Genomic DNA, 13,047 nt, shown 5'->3' on the forward strand with positions numbered 1-13,047 from the left:
GACCTCTGTGTAGATGAAACAGAAATATATTAACTGCGACTTGATTTAAAATTGAAAGGCACTGACTTTCAGAATGGACCATCTGAAAATGCTGTATAATAACCATTAAAGTTCTTTTTAAAGTTTAGCTGTTGGGACTTCCCTGGTGGCGCAGTGGTTAAGAATCCGCCTGCCAATGCAGGGGACACAGGTTCGAGCCCTGTTCAGGGAAGATCCCACATGCCGCGGAGCAACTAAGCTCGTGAGCCACAACTACTGAGACCGTGTGCCACAATTACTGAAGCCTGCGCTCTAGAGTCCGCAAGCCACAACTACTGAGCCGTGTGCTACAACTACTGAAGCCTGCGTGCCTAGAGCCTGTGCTCCGCAACAAGAGAAGCCACTGCAATGAGAAGCCCGCGCACCACAACGAAGAGTAGCCTCCGCCCGCCGCAACTAGAGACAGCCCGTGTGCAGCAACGAAGACCCAACGCAGCCAAAAATAAATAAATAAATAAACGTTAAAAAAAAAATTTAGCTGTTGTGTCATGAAGCAAATGGATAGTATACATTGTTTTAAAGCTATGATACCAGTGACTAATTCTTTCTTCTTTTGAGAAGAAACTCAAAACTAGAAAGCCATCAGAAATGTGTATAAATGAGCTTAAAATATAAGGCAAAACAATTTTTGGTATAATTCAGAAATAAACAAAAACAAGTAAGTTATTATATTCTTCAAAACTTTAAAAATCTTTAAAAATGATCTTTCATTTTGGAAACCAAAATCAACATAACAATTATTGTCTTTTGAAGACACCATTTCAACCTATAGAACTGTATATAACACAAAATTGGAAACATATAAAGGTGACCAAATAGGAAAATGGTCTTTCTGAATATATTTTAATTTTTTACTGAATAATGCAGTTGATTATTCTAAGGTTCTAAATTCTTCCATATTGCAGGAATAAAATAGTAAAAGGAAAAATTAACACTTACTAAACTTTTATTAAGTAACAAGAATTTCTAAAATTGTTACATGTAAAATGTCCATGGTTCTATGTGGTAGATACTGTAACCTCCATTTTACAGAGGAAAAAACTAAGAGTTTGAGAGACTTTACTAATAGCACACCACTGTAAATGCTTAAGCCAGGAATATAAAAGCAATTTAGAGATCTTGAGAGGGAACTTAAATTCATTGGCTCGGCTAAATGTTTCTCACTGGTACCTAATTAATAACTTCAATGCAAACTTTTACTTAGAAGCAGTTGCAACAGGTTAGCTTACACCTACCATTTACTACCTTGAACTGTCAATCCTATTATCAGGCACTTATTTTGGTCGCATATAAAACAACTTCTCCCTTAAGTAGCCACCATCATCTTATACTCAATTGACTGTTTATTACAATTCTATTTCCTCCCAAGTGTTTGACATAACAGGAAAAGAATTCCCAACTCATGCATTCCACAATCTCCAACCCACTCATTTATTCAGTCATTTAATGAATATTGAATGTCTGCCAATATACTAGACACAATTCTTGCTGCTGAAGATATAAAGCCTAAGTCTTTATGAAGTTCACATTTTAATAGGAAAAAGAGATACCAGATAGATGATAGAGACAGATTGATAGATGGATGACAGCTAGCTAGCTAGCTAGCTAGACAAATAGATATAGATATAGGTATAGATAAAATAGTGTTATGTTCTTGTGGCAAAAACTGAGAGCTGTCACCCAGTAATCATTATCTTCTTTGTCAGTAAATTAACCTCTGAATTTAACTGGGAGTGGCCACCCAGAATAAAATCTACATTTCTCAACCTCTCTTGAGCTGTGTTTGGCTATGTGACTAAATTCTGCCAAAGGGATGTAAACAAGAGAGATCTGAGCAATATCAGGACATGTTTGAAGGAGACCTTCATTACTTTTTCTTTTTCTTTTTCCTGCTGCCTTTCTCATTACTTTTTCTTTTTCCTGCTGACTGAAATAAGAGCATGCTGACTAGAACTGAAGCAGTCATTTAAGCTCAAGGGTCTGCATTTTAGGGACAATGGAGCAAAATGTTAGAGGTGACTGCGCCCCTGATAATTATGTCAATCACATGAACCCTAGATTATTTACCTCTGGACAAAGTTTGTGTGTGAGAAAAACAAACTTCCATCTTTTTGAAATTTCTGTTTTTAGGTTTTTCTGTCACTCCCATTCGACTTTAATCTTAACTAATACAAAAATATTTTAAAAATAAAGCAGAGTAAGGGACTAGAGTGTGGCACCATGTGATATTTTAGACAGGGTGACTGGGGAAGGACTTTATGAGGAATCAATAGTTGGGGGGAGTCCTGAATGCATGAGTAAGCCAAGTGGTAGGGGGAGAGCATGTTCCAGGAAGTGGGAAATAGTAAGAGCCAAAGCCTGGATATGGGAGGGAACATGCTTCTGTGTTCAAAGACCAGCAAGGAGGCCAACACGGCCTACCTTCCCAACCTCTTATCCTGATTCCCAAACAGAAATCCTTGACTCCAGACCTTGCAGAGATCAGTCAACTTTGCAGGCACTGTTCTCTACAGGGTCTCTTCAGAAAGACTCATGACCCAGCTATGAGTCTAAGCTTTTACTCAGATAGCTTCAAGGCTCAACCTCTAAGGCCCATTACAAAATGCTCCCCCACTTCGCCATTCAAATATAACCCATTTTTCTGAACTTACTATAGGTTCTCACTCTTGCTTAAGGGATGGCACTATTGATCTGCCCCATATTGCTTTCTTTCTTCTTGAAACTCCTTAGATATTATGGTCAATACTTTCATGTTAATTGTTAATAATCTATCATTCTGTTCTAATTCACGTATTCAACATGTATCTTTTGCCACCTCAATTAAGATGTAATGTAAGGGCTACATCTTAAAAAGTTTTAAAAATCTTTTTTGGCTAGTATCTCTTCAAACAGAAGGTACTCCATAAAAACCTTCTGTATGTTCATTCAACCATCTCACAAACTAGAAGCATAATGGAGAGAACCTAATCTTTCTTGGTTCCTCCCTTTTGCCAGGAAGATATGAGTAGCTGAAGTATTTGGTGCTATATATAGTCAGTTGATGTCAGCTGGATGCCAGTCTCTTCAGAAAGGCTCAGTCCCCAGTTTGAGTCAGAGCTAGGGACCATGCTATCCCAGGCTCAAGGATAAAAACCTTCGGGCCCAAGTGCCATCCATATTCCATCTCCAGTCTTTCCTCCACAAATCAGGATTCATCCTTCCTGAAAAGCACGGTCTAAGAGCAAGGTAAGTATATTGTTTCCTAAAATGTTCTATTAGTCAGTTGTCCAAGGAAGTTCAGAGTTGTGACTCATTAATGGGCTTTCTTTGCTTTAAAGGACAGCTGTTGATGCCAATATTAAAATACTACCACCAAAGAGTTCTGGTTTAATCTGGCATCCTTTCTTCGTTCTTACAATATGCTGGAATTGATGTACTGTGATGTTGGTACAAATGAAGGCCAGTAAGGAAACAATGACAGATTAAAATAAACTGTGGAAAAGAGAGAGGAAGGGGAAAGGAGGCCAGCTCTTTCATTGTTTCTCACTGCCCAATAATCATTGTACTAGTATATAGATAAGACTGGGCCGGAAACTCTGAGAAACAGCCTCTGTTCACTGTGACATTGCCTGTCAATGAATAGCATGCTCTGTCACCAGACAAGGAACGGTATTAAAGTCTTTCAGTAGAAAGCAATAATAAACTCTTAATAAAGAACAAAGATGCTGTCTTTCAAAAGGATGATTACAGGACACTCCAAATGAGTTCTTGACATTGCCTCAATAATGTTCCTTTATTTTTCACAGGGAACAAAAAAATCATGCTATCACATAATACCATGGTGAAGCAGAGGAAACAGCAAGCATCAGCCATCATGAAGGAAATCCATGGAAATGGTATCAGTGAAAACCCTTCACAGCAATAATATAGCTCAGCATTAATGTAGACCCTTCCTGATGTTATTTAATATTCTATAGTTTACTTCCTTTAAATTCTTGCTATTCTGTCATAACAAACCTGGAGCTCTAGGGGGTGTATAAAAGCCTATGGTAACTAATCCTTTTGTAGTCATCCTTTCTCATTTGAAAGCTATTTTCAGATGAACAACTGCTCTAAAGGAATGAAGCAATCTGACAGCTGATGTACATTCTACTTGGCTTGCCTTTCACATTTCACGTTATAAGTTAATATCACCACTCTCAGATCTTTTTTTCTCTTTTTTGGACAGGTCTCATACAATCTTGTCTTCATTGTCCATCCCACAAGATCTACCTTGATTTCTTTTACCTTATATTACATAAATCATTCAAAATCTGTTCTAGCGTCCTTTTTTTTTTTTTTTAAGAAAGGTGTTAAATTGGAATTCATATTCATTGTGAACTTCTTTAACCCTGAAACCAGTCTTCATATTTAGTAACTGATTTACCGAGATATTCTGTGTGGAAATCTACTTCTATTTATAATTTCTAGGAAAATATAGATTTCTTATAGTCTCAAGCATATAACTCAAAAAAATTTTAATATAAATTAGATGCAAGATGATATTCCACTCTCTTCTCTAAGTTCTAGCAAAACACTCTAGAAAGTAATGCTTTATACATTGCATTTTGATTGTTATAAAGGAAATTCAACTTTGATTGTTATAAAGGAAATTGAGCAAAGGATAGCATCAATTTTAAAAGTTAATAAGTAGAATATCTAGATCGTTTTAAGGGCTGATTTGAGCCATTCCAGAATATATTTGTGGGGTTTTCAGGGCACCTCCTTATTTCCCTTCTATTAACAAGGAATGTGACCTTTTACCTGGACAATACTAAGACCTACAGCAATGAGATCTTTCACCAGGTAGCTGGGAACAGGCATAAGTATAGCATTTTCATATTTCACCTTCCATAAAGCAAGCTGAATAGAACCAATCAGAGACTGTGTTAGATGCTTCCCCCCACAATGCAGTCATATCTAAAGGGTTCTGTTATTAAGTTTCGTTTTCTATTTTTTCCAATACAAACTCACCGTACTGGATTCAATTTAGACCCATGTTTTACTATGATGTCAAACTAGTTTGGAATAAAGTGAAAATAATTCTGAATCAGACACCAGAACTAAATTTGTACCAATGCAAGGTTCCAAAATTCAGGCTTCTTTTAAATTTTTGTGCTTCTTTGTATTTCCTGCTTCATGTAGTTTACTTGAAATTGTTTTAATAGTTTCCTTGATCAATAAGGAAAAAATCAGATAATCACTTGAGTCTGAGACTAAATTATTTATCTTAAAACTAGGCTTGGGATAAGTTATCATTTTCTAATTGCATCATAATCATAAATTAATCCATCGTTTTAATGTATTCCCAGTTTAAATCATGTGTTGGATTCTACTCTCTTATTTCTGACATAGACCTATAAGAGTATCTTTTTCCTTTTTTTATAACATAACTTTTGTTTTTTTATGAAATATAAAGAAAAAGTACAATTATATCTCAAGGGGAAAAAACCCCTCAAGACTATAATCTCACCACCAACAGGTCCTGGCCATGTAAAGTCTGCTGAAGCCCTCCCTCCCAAGTCACGGGAAGATTTCCAGTCCCTTAAATGGAGTCACATGCTCTGCCTTTGTTTGGAGGTCAAGTACTACAGATAACAGGGATAATCACAGACTTCTTTCTTAACTCATCTCAGATAAAACAGCTGCAGTACTTTAGGAAGCAGTTTAAATAATTTCCCTCTTTTATTTCCTCTGACATCTTACATGGAACTTTACTATTTGTATATGACATCGTGTTTAGAGATCTGGAGCTAGGGGAGTATCATTTTTTCTAAGGAGGCAGAAATGAGACATGGACTGCAGAGAAACCTTTCTGGGAATAATTCTCCAAACTTTCAAACACTTCACACCAACAAAAACCTGGATAATTTAAGACAAAGCATGCAACTCTTTTGATCTTAATTCTAAGACTAAATAAGTAAAATTTGGACTGGATTGTCCTCTATAAAAATGAACAGAGAAGCTATTCGAAGTTCTTCTCCCACTCCCTTCTCCCCTTGTGCATCAAGATTTTTTTTTCAGTATTATAATTCATTTATTTTTTATATCACTTTTCAAAAACATTTAGCCTGGAGGAGAATGAAGTGTGACAATGAGATGGCTAAATGAGTTGTCTTCTAAACCTGAGCTAGGAGTTCAGTCCAGTTCTTGCTGTGGGGAGAGAGACTATAGCTGGTGAGCCTTGAGATGATCAGTAGGAAAATATAAGAATCAAAAAGGAGAGTTTTTCATCAGAGCACTCATTGAATCTGAAGGAGAAATAACCTCAAAGAATTACTGAGAAATCCTACCCATATAGACTAAAATACATAGAACTGGATAGCACGAGTAAAAATGTAGATAACTCACAGCCTCTACTAACTATACGCCAAATTGTTCACTCATTATGGATCCATAATGATTTGGCGTCAAATTATGTACCAGAAGCAAATATACTACACCCTCAATAAGTAATTAATAAAAAGTATCTCCTAACACTGAGGCTCTATACCTTCAGACAGACCATCCTCAGCATCATAGCATGATGATCATCAACATGGTCATCAACAACAATATTAAAAGTGTTAGAGCTGATGATTAGTAGCTGTTTTGTGTTACTACTGTGATGCAAAACCCAGAAGCTTTAAACAGAAATATCAGAGCCATTTTGCTACTATCTAACAAGTGCTATTCTAAAAGACAAAAACACCAAAATACTTTGCCATGATCTGTCATGAATTAGTTGTGGAGGCAAGAAAAGATGGCTTATAATGGTTCCATGCCCACCAGCCCTGTGCTATTTACTCCTGATGCTGTACATATTCTCCAGTGGTGATCATGTTTCTCTCTCACTCAGTAACTCATTTGAGACTTGATTACTGAAGGAAGAGAGAGAGAGAGGGAAGGATAAAAGAATAGGAAGTAATAAGTCTATAGAGAAAGAGAATGGGGAATGAGAATGGAAGAAGGAGAGGCACTCTAGAGCAACTGGCATCCGTCCAGAAATGGTGGGGAAAAGGAATAGGAATTAAAATTATCTAAGAACTGGGAGTATGCTGTCCCCTGATCTTAAGCACAGATATTGCTGACAGTTTAGAAGAAGAACTTCAGAAATAGAAAGACTACAGTTGTTTCAGTCACCCTATAGTTTTCGCACCTGGGCTCTGTGAGGGCTTTTTTGGTATGTTTTTTGTTTGTTTGTTTTTTCCCTCATGACTGGTGAACAGCTTTTCCCAGCACACAGAAGAGGACTGAGCAGATTGTTTTTGTGATTTCAGGAAAAGAGTTTAGTCTGTGGTCTGAAAACAGGAAGCCAGGTTCTAAATGGAGTGCTGTTGTTGATACCGTACCAGGAGCCCTGAGTTCCAGACCAGACAGCAGATTCCTCATCTGAAAATGAAGAGGTTGGATCTGTTGAGTCGTCTAATTCTAAAATTTCATGATTCTAATATATTGAGCTATGTGCTCAAACATCAGTGTATTTGAGTTTTTCCACCAATAACAGAGGCAATGATAATATTAACACAAATTGCAGGGGCACTTTGAAAAGCATAGATATGATGTCTTGACTTTCAGACGAAAGATAATGTGAGGACCCCTTTTACTTTTCCTGTATAAGCATATCTTAAACTGTAATTAATCAAGTCATCAACATAAAAATGAGGACACCAGGAAGGACTTAAACACCACAGATCAAATGTAAAAAGTCTAGGGGAGAAAAAGAACTTAACCTAATGCTTAATGTACAAATTTGTTAGTTTTCTTTGGTTTAAAAATTCACATTAGCATTCTCATAACCCGAAGAAAAAGCACGCTTTATTTTGAAAATTGGTGTGCAATAATATGTTGTGAAATCATGAATTTTTCTAAGCATGTCATAGATTTCTAAACCTCTAATAACGCTCTCCAGCAAAGTAGCAGCAGAGAACTAGGCTAAATTCCAATTTATACCAAAGTTGAAATGACAATGTTTAATTCTTGCCATATTCCATCATCCTAGAAGAATGAAGAACATCATTTCTTTGTTGCCTTTTTCACTCTAATATGCTCTAGATATACATCTTATAAACAGTACTAGATGAATTACTGGTTTGTGTAACTCAATTTGCATAATTCAATACATTGGTAATCTCATTTTTTAAATGTTTATAGATTTACACAGTTATTGAATGGTAATACTTTAATTAACAGTAAATTTTTGAACTCAAATCAAGGCAAGGAGATATGAAATAGGAAAATATAGAATCCCAGATGAGTTTCAAAATCAACTTTTTAATCTAGAGAAAATTATTAAAAATTACTAATAAACTTTTAATCAAATGTAGACTTTTCAAGTATTATTCAAAATCACAGTCTAGACTATTAACTTTTATATAATATGTATATATGCATGTTGCAGTACGCAATAATGTATATTTATGGACTATTATTCAATCCACACAGGCCAACTGTCTGTAAACAGGCAGAAGAGTCCTGTTAAGCGCAGAGAAAATCTCTTGGCTTCAATCAGGCTTTTAAGTAAATTGATAGGACCGCCCTAAAGTAAATCAATTTCAGTTATCTCCCTTTCTGTGGTTTTGCCCATTTTACCAGAATTGCAGCTGCCAGTGAATCATGGGGATACAGTTTCAAAAGATCTTTTGTCTTACTACTATTATTTGTAAGTGGGTATCTTTACAAACTATGAATTGGATTCACTGATCTAACTAAATATGTAACTTTGGCAGGATCAAAATTACAAATTAAAAATACAGAACTACCTGTGCACACATAAATCCTTGTTGACTAAGTTTTAGAATGTTAACCTATGAAATAAATGTGAAAAAAAAATGTTTCCTTTGGAGGAATTTAGATTCAGTGTCTGCTCATAAGACTGCATATTGAAGAAAGGTTTGAAAAAAGAATTGATCACATTTTCAAAGATCACTGATACTCTCCCAATAAAATGCAATTTTCCATTTGTTTTCCAGTACTCATAGTAATATGGCTAAAGTGGAAGGAAAGTATACTCAAAAACCAAAAGTTTGAACTTTTTAATGTAAGATTTTAAATCTTAATTTAGCTACAAAAATAATGCACATTTTAGGACATTACTGAGAAAGAATATTGATTACAATTATTTAATATTTCTAGTAGATTGAAAAATGTGGAGGTTTTTGTGGAAATTAATTTGATAATGGTCAAGACCCTAAAGTTATATTTTAATAGTTTTTTATAATTAGATATTTATTCCAAAATAATCATTATTTCCTTAAAATAGTAGCAAACTATAATAGATTAAGTCCTATAAAATATTTAAAGAATAAATGGAAAATTCTGGATCACTATAAACGACATTAACAGGAAAGCATGCCTGGCAATATTATTTTCAATAGATGATCTAATGCCACAAAGACAACCTTCTAATCCATCAGGGCAAGGATATGAACCCTGAATAAGTTATATCATTTATCAGGCATCCAGATTAAACACACTGTTAAGACCCTGCACAGAGGTTTGCAATAAAGGGCAGGGAACAGCTGAACTTGGATTCTATCTGCTCAGTTGACACCATTCTTTTCACTCTGAAAGTTTAAGTAAATGAAAGTGTTCATACATTAGATTTCCCAACTCACAGATGGTCTGGAACTCCAGCTCCAATTACATCATAAACTTAACTACTGGAAGGGAAGGGAAAAAAAACCTTGGAGAATTTAGTTTATGTCTTTTATTGTTTGTTTGTTTATGCAAAATATATTGACTTAAAATGTTCCTATGTCTATCAGTATGCTAGTGAATATTTAACTGGTTCTTTGGGGGGGAAAATGCCTTGGTTTGTAGAATTTGCCAATTTCTGTGGTATAAATACTCTTGCCATGGCCAATTTTGAGCTACCATCAAGGAGAAACTGAATGCAGAGTTGGGAAGAGATGTGTAGTAATACAACACTATACAGTATTTCCACCATACAGATATAATAGATATAAGAAAACATCAAGAGCATAGATAACAGCAAAAAGGAGTAAAACATTTAGAAAGTGATATTTTTGAGTATTTATTGCTTTCTTTTTTTTTTTTTTTTTTTAAATTTTTATTTATTTATTTATTTATGGCTGTGTTGGGTCTTCGTTTCTGTGCGAGGGCTTTCTCCGGTTGTGGCAAGCGGGGGCCACTCTTCATCACGGTGCGTGGGCCTCTCACTATCGCGGCCTCTCTTGTTGGGGAGCACAGGCTCCAGACGCACAGGCTCAGTAGTTGTGGCTCACAGGCCTAGTTGCTCCTCGGCATGTGGGATCTTCCCAGACCAGGGCTCGAACCCGTGTCCCCTGCACTGGCAGGCAGACTCCCAACCACTGTGCCACCAGGGAAGCCCCTGCTTTCTTTTTAATATAACTTATTATTAAGTTTATATAGTTTAATTTTAATAGTGGTTATGTTCACTGAGTTTAACTACTGGCTCACAGAATTTCTGAAAATTTATCAATTGACTCTTGTGAGCCAGTGCAAGCCTGCTCCAGACACCACTAGATTTCTCATGCAGTGCTTCTGGTCCCAGAGATCCACAGTACCTTTAGATGGTCACTCAAAGCCAATTACTAACTCACTGTCTGTTACTCACAGAGTAAGAGGGAGAAAATTTAGGCTTAAAGGTAGTAGAAGGAAGTATGAAGAATAAGCAAAGAGGGTTGAGAGTTGGTCAATTATTTTGTGTGCTTCCTTCTCCTCCTTCCTTTTGTCTCTTATGTCTCCTCTCTTGTGGTATAAATTTACTAGTAATAATGGATTGTACCAACTGATTATTGAGGGTAGGTAAGTTCCTCATGGCTCTTGCTGCACATCTACTCCTTGTAGCAGCGTGGGTGATGATTATTGTGTTTTGCTAAAAAGGAGTGAATGTTTCTTATGAGCCCAAATGAGTCTGGTCAGAGGTGTATCCATATTTTACACTTCTGCTCTTTTTTTCCTTTCCTCTTCGAGGCCCCCACTGCTGGGCTTCTAGGCTATTCTTTACTCTTTCTTGATTCCAATCTTAATAGACTTTTGGACCTACATCAGTGAGATGAAGATCTGAAGAGAATGACCATAGTTAGCATGCTTTTAGTTGAAAATAGCAGAAAATCAGAAACCAACTAAAGGGAATTTATTGCCTCACATAACTGAAAAGTTCAGAGGTGATCTGGTAAGTCTTCATCTGGCAGCTCCAGTATGCCATTAAGGACCAGGTTTCTTTCTCCCTCTGCTCTGATTTTCTTGGGGTAAGCTTCACCCCACATCTGGCTCTATCATTTTATCAAGTACATACCAACAGTTTCCTGGGCAATATACATCCGTGCTTACCTGCAGCAGGAAAAGAAAGTATCTTTGGCACAATGTACACAAAGAAAAGTCCTGATATTTTGCCTCATTGGCCTAGGTCAGGTCACACACCTATTCCTGTATCAATCACAAAGGTAATTAATTCCTGTCAAATATACCCCAGAAAACTATTGTAAATCTAAGTGGCCAGAGGGATGGAATTCACTTAGGGCATGTGGTTATTTCAGAAACATTGGTGGAATTAGCTAATACTGGGGGCCATTAGGAAGAAGAAAATGAGATAAAAACATTTTCTCAAATTTTTGTCTTGGGATCCCCAAATTAAACTTATGCCATAGCTTGAAATTTAGAACTTATAGAAAACAACATAATAATAAGCTATTCCTTTTTCTAGCCCCTCTATTTTCATTTAACTGTTTATAATGACTCAAATTGGTAACAGAAAAGGAGAGAAAGAGAAGAGCTGCATCCCTGTTTTGGTTTCCTTATGAAAAAACTTTGTAGCCTTAACCGTAAGGAGAAAGATTCCATTGCTATAATATAAAGACTGTCGCCTTTGCATTTTCTAGTGGCTGCCTGCTTTGGGGCATTTTTATTTCCTGAAAATGTCCCATTAGAAAATTTGTTTAAAAACATTATTTGTAATATATAAATACATTACATAGAATGTGTATTCCTAGAAGGTTAATGGACAAAAAAAATCTATGGATTTCGATTTTCTGTGTTATTATTTTATTCTGTTTCTCTCTCTTTCATTGCTAATTGAATTATTTTAAGAAGCATTTAAAGGAGATTTCCCCTCCACCCCATAGTATTGCATCAAATTACTATAAGCCATATTGTGTCTTTTTGATCATTTGTGATCTAAAGGGAACTTGCTATTTTGATTCCAGAATCAAAAATCTGAAATAGTCCACTCCTGTCACACTTTCTAGAACACTGAGGGATATATTCATAGACACACTGAAAAATAACCCAGCTCCTCCTTCCATGTTGCTAGCACACAGTAACAGAGACTCCAAACACTTGCAAATAAACAATAGTGAATATTCCCTGTAGAACTCAGCAGAGCTGGCAAACAAATCCTGGGAAACTGTAAAACACCCTCATCCACCCTGCTGTGCGCCTTCATTCCTCTTCCATAAGCTATTTCTGCCAACCCTGGGGACTGTAAAGCACAGAATTTTTTTTTTTTTTCACCTTGCCACTCTGCACTGCATTAGGAAGGGCTATGAAAATTTTTTAAATTGAACATTTTTTTAATAATAGACTTTATTTTTTAGAGCAGTTTTAGGTTTACAGAAAAACTAAACAGAAAGTATAGTATAGTGCCCCTATATACCCCTTCTCCTGCCAACACACAGTTTCTCCTATTATTACCATCTTGCATTAGTGCGTTATACTTGTTATGACTGACGAACCAGTATCGACGTAGTATCATTAACTCAAGTCCACAGTTTACATAAAGTTTCACACTGTGTGGCACTGTCCTATGGGTTTTCATGAATACACACTGTCATGCATCTGCCATTACAGTATCATACAGAAGAGTCTCACTGCCCTAAGATTCCCCTGTGCTCAACCTCTTCATCGCCACTCCCTCCGCACAGCCCCTTGGCAGCCAGTGATTCTTTTACTGTCTTCCAAGGTTTTGTCTTTTCCAGAATGTCATAGAGTTGGAGTCATACAGTAGCCATTACAGACTGGCTTTTT

The 13,047-nt window shown here is 36.3% G+C and overlaps 1 protein-coding gene across 1 annotated transcript in view; it reads left to right on the forward strand.

Moving 5' to 3' along the window:
- Positions 1-3,088: 3,088 nt before the first annotated feature.
- MYOZ2 (myozenin 2) overlaps positions 3,089-13,047 on the forward strand; it is a 39,456-nt gene continuing 29,497 nt past the window's right edge. Inside the window, exons 1-2 of the mRNA XM_082463013.1 lie at positions 3,089-3,264; positions 3,825-3,914. Of these exons, the coding sequence (XP_082319139.1) occupies positions 3,839-3,914 (76 nt within the window). The 5' untranslated portion in view covers positions 3,089-3,264; positions 3,825-3,838. The remainder of the gene's footprint in view (positions 3,265-3,824; positions 3,915-13,047) is intronic.

This window comes from Balaenoptera physalus (assembly GCF_965194825.1).
Source record: "Balaenoptera physalus genome assembly, chromosome: 5".
NCBI classification, from domain to species: domain Eukaryota; kingdom Metazoa; phylum Chordata; class Mammalia; order Artiodactyla; family Balaenopteridae; genus Balaenoptera; species Balaenoptera physalus.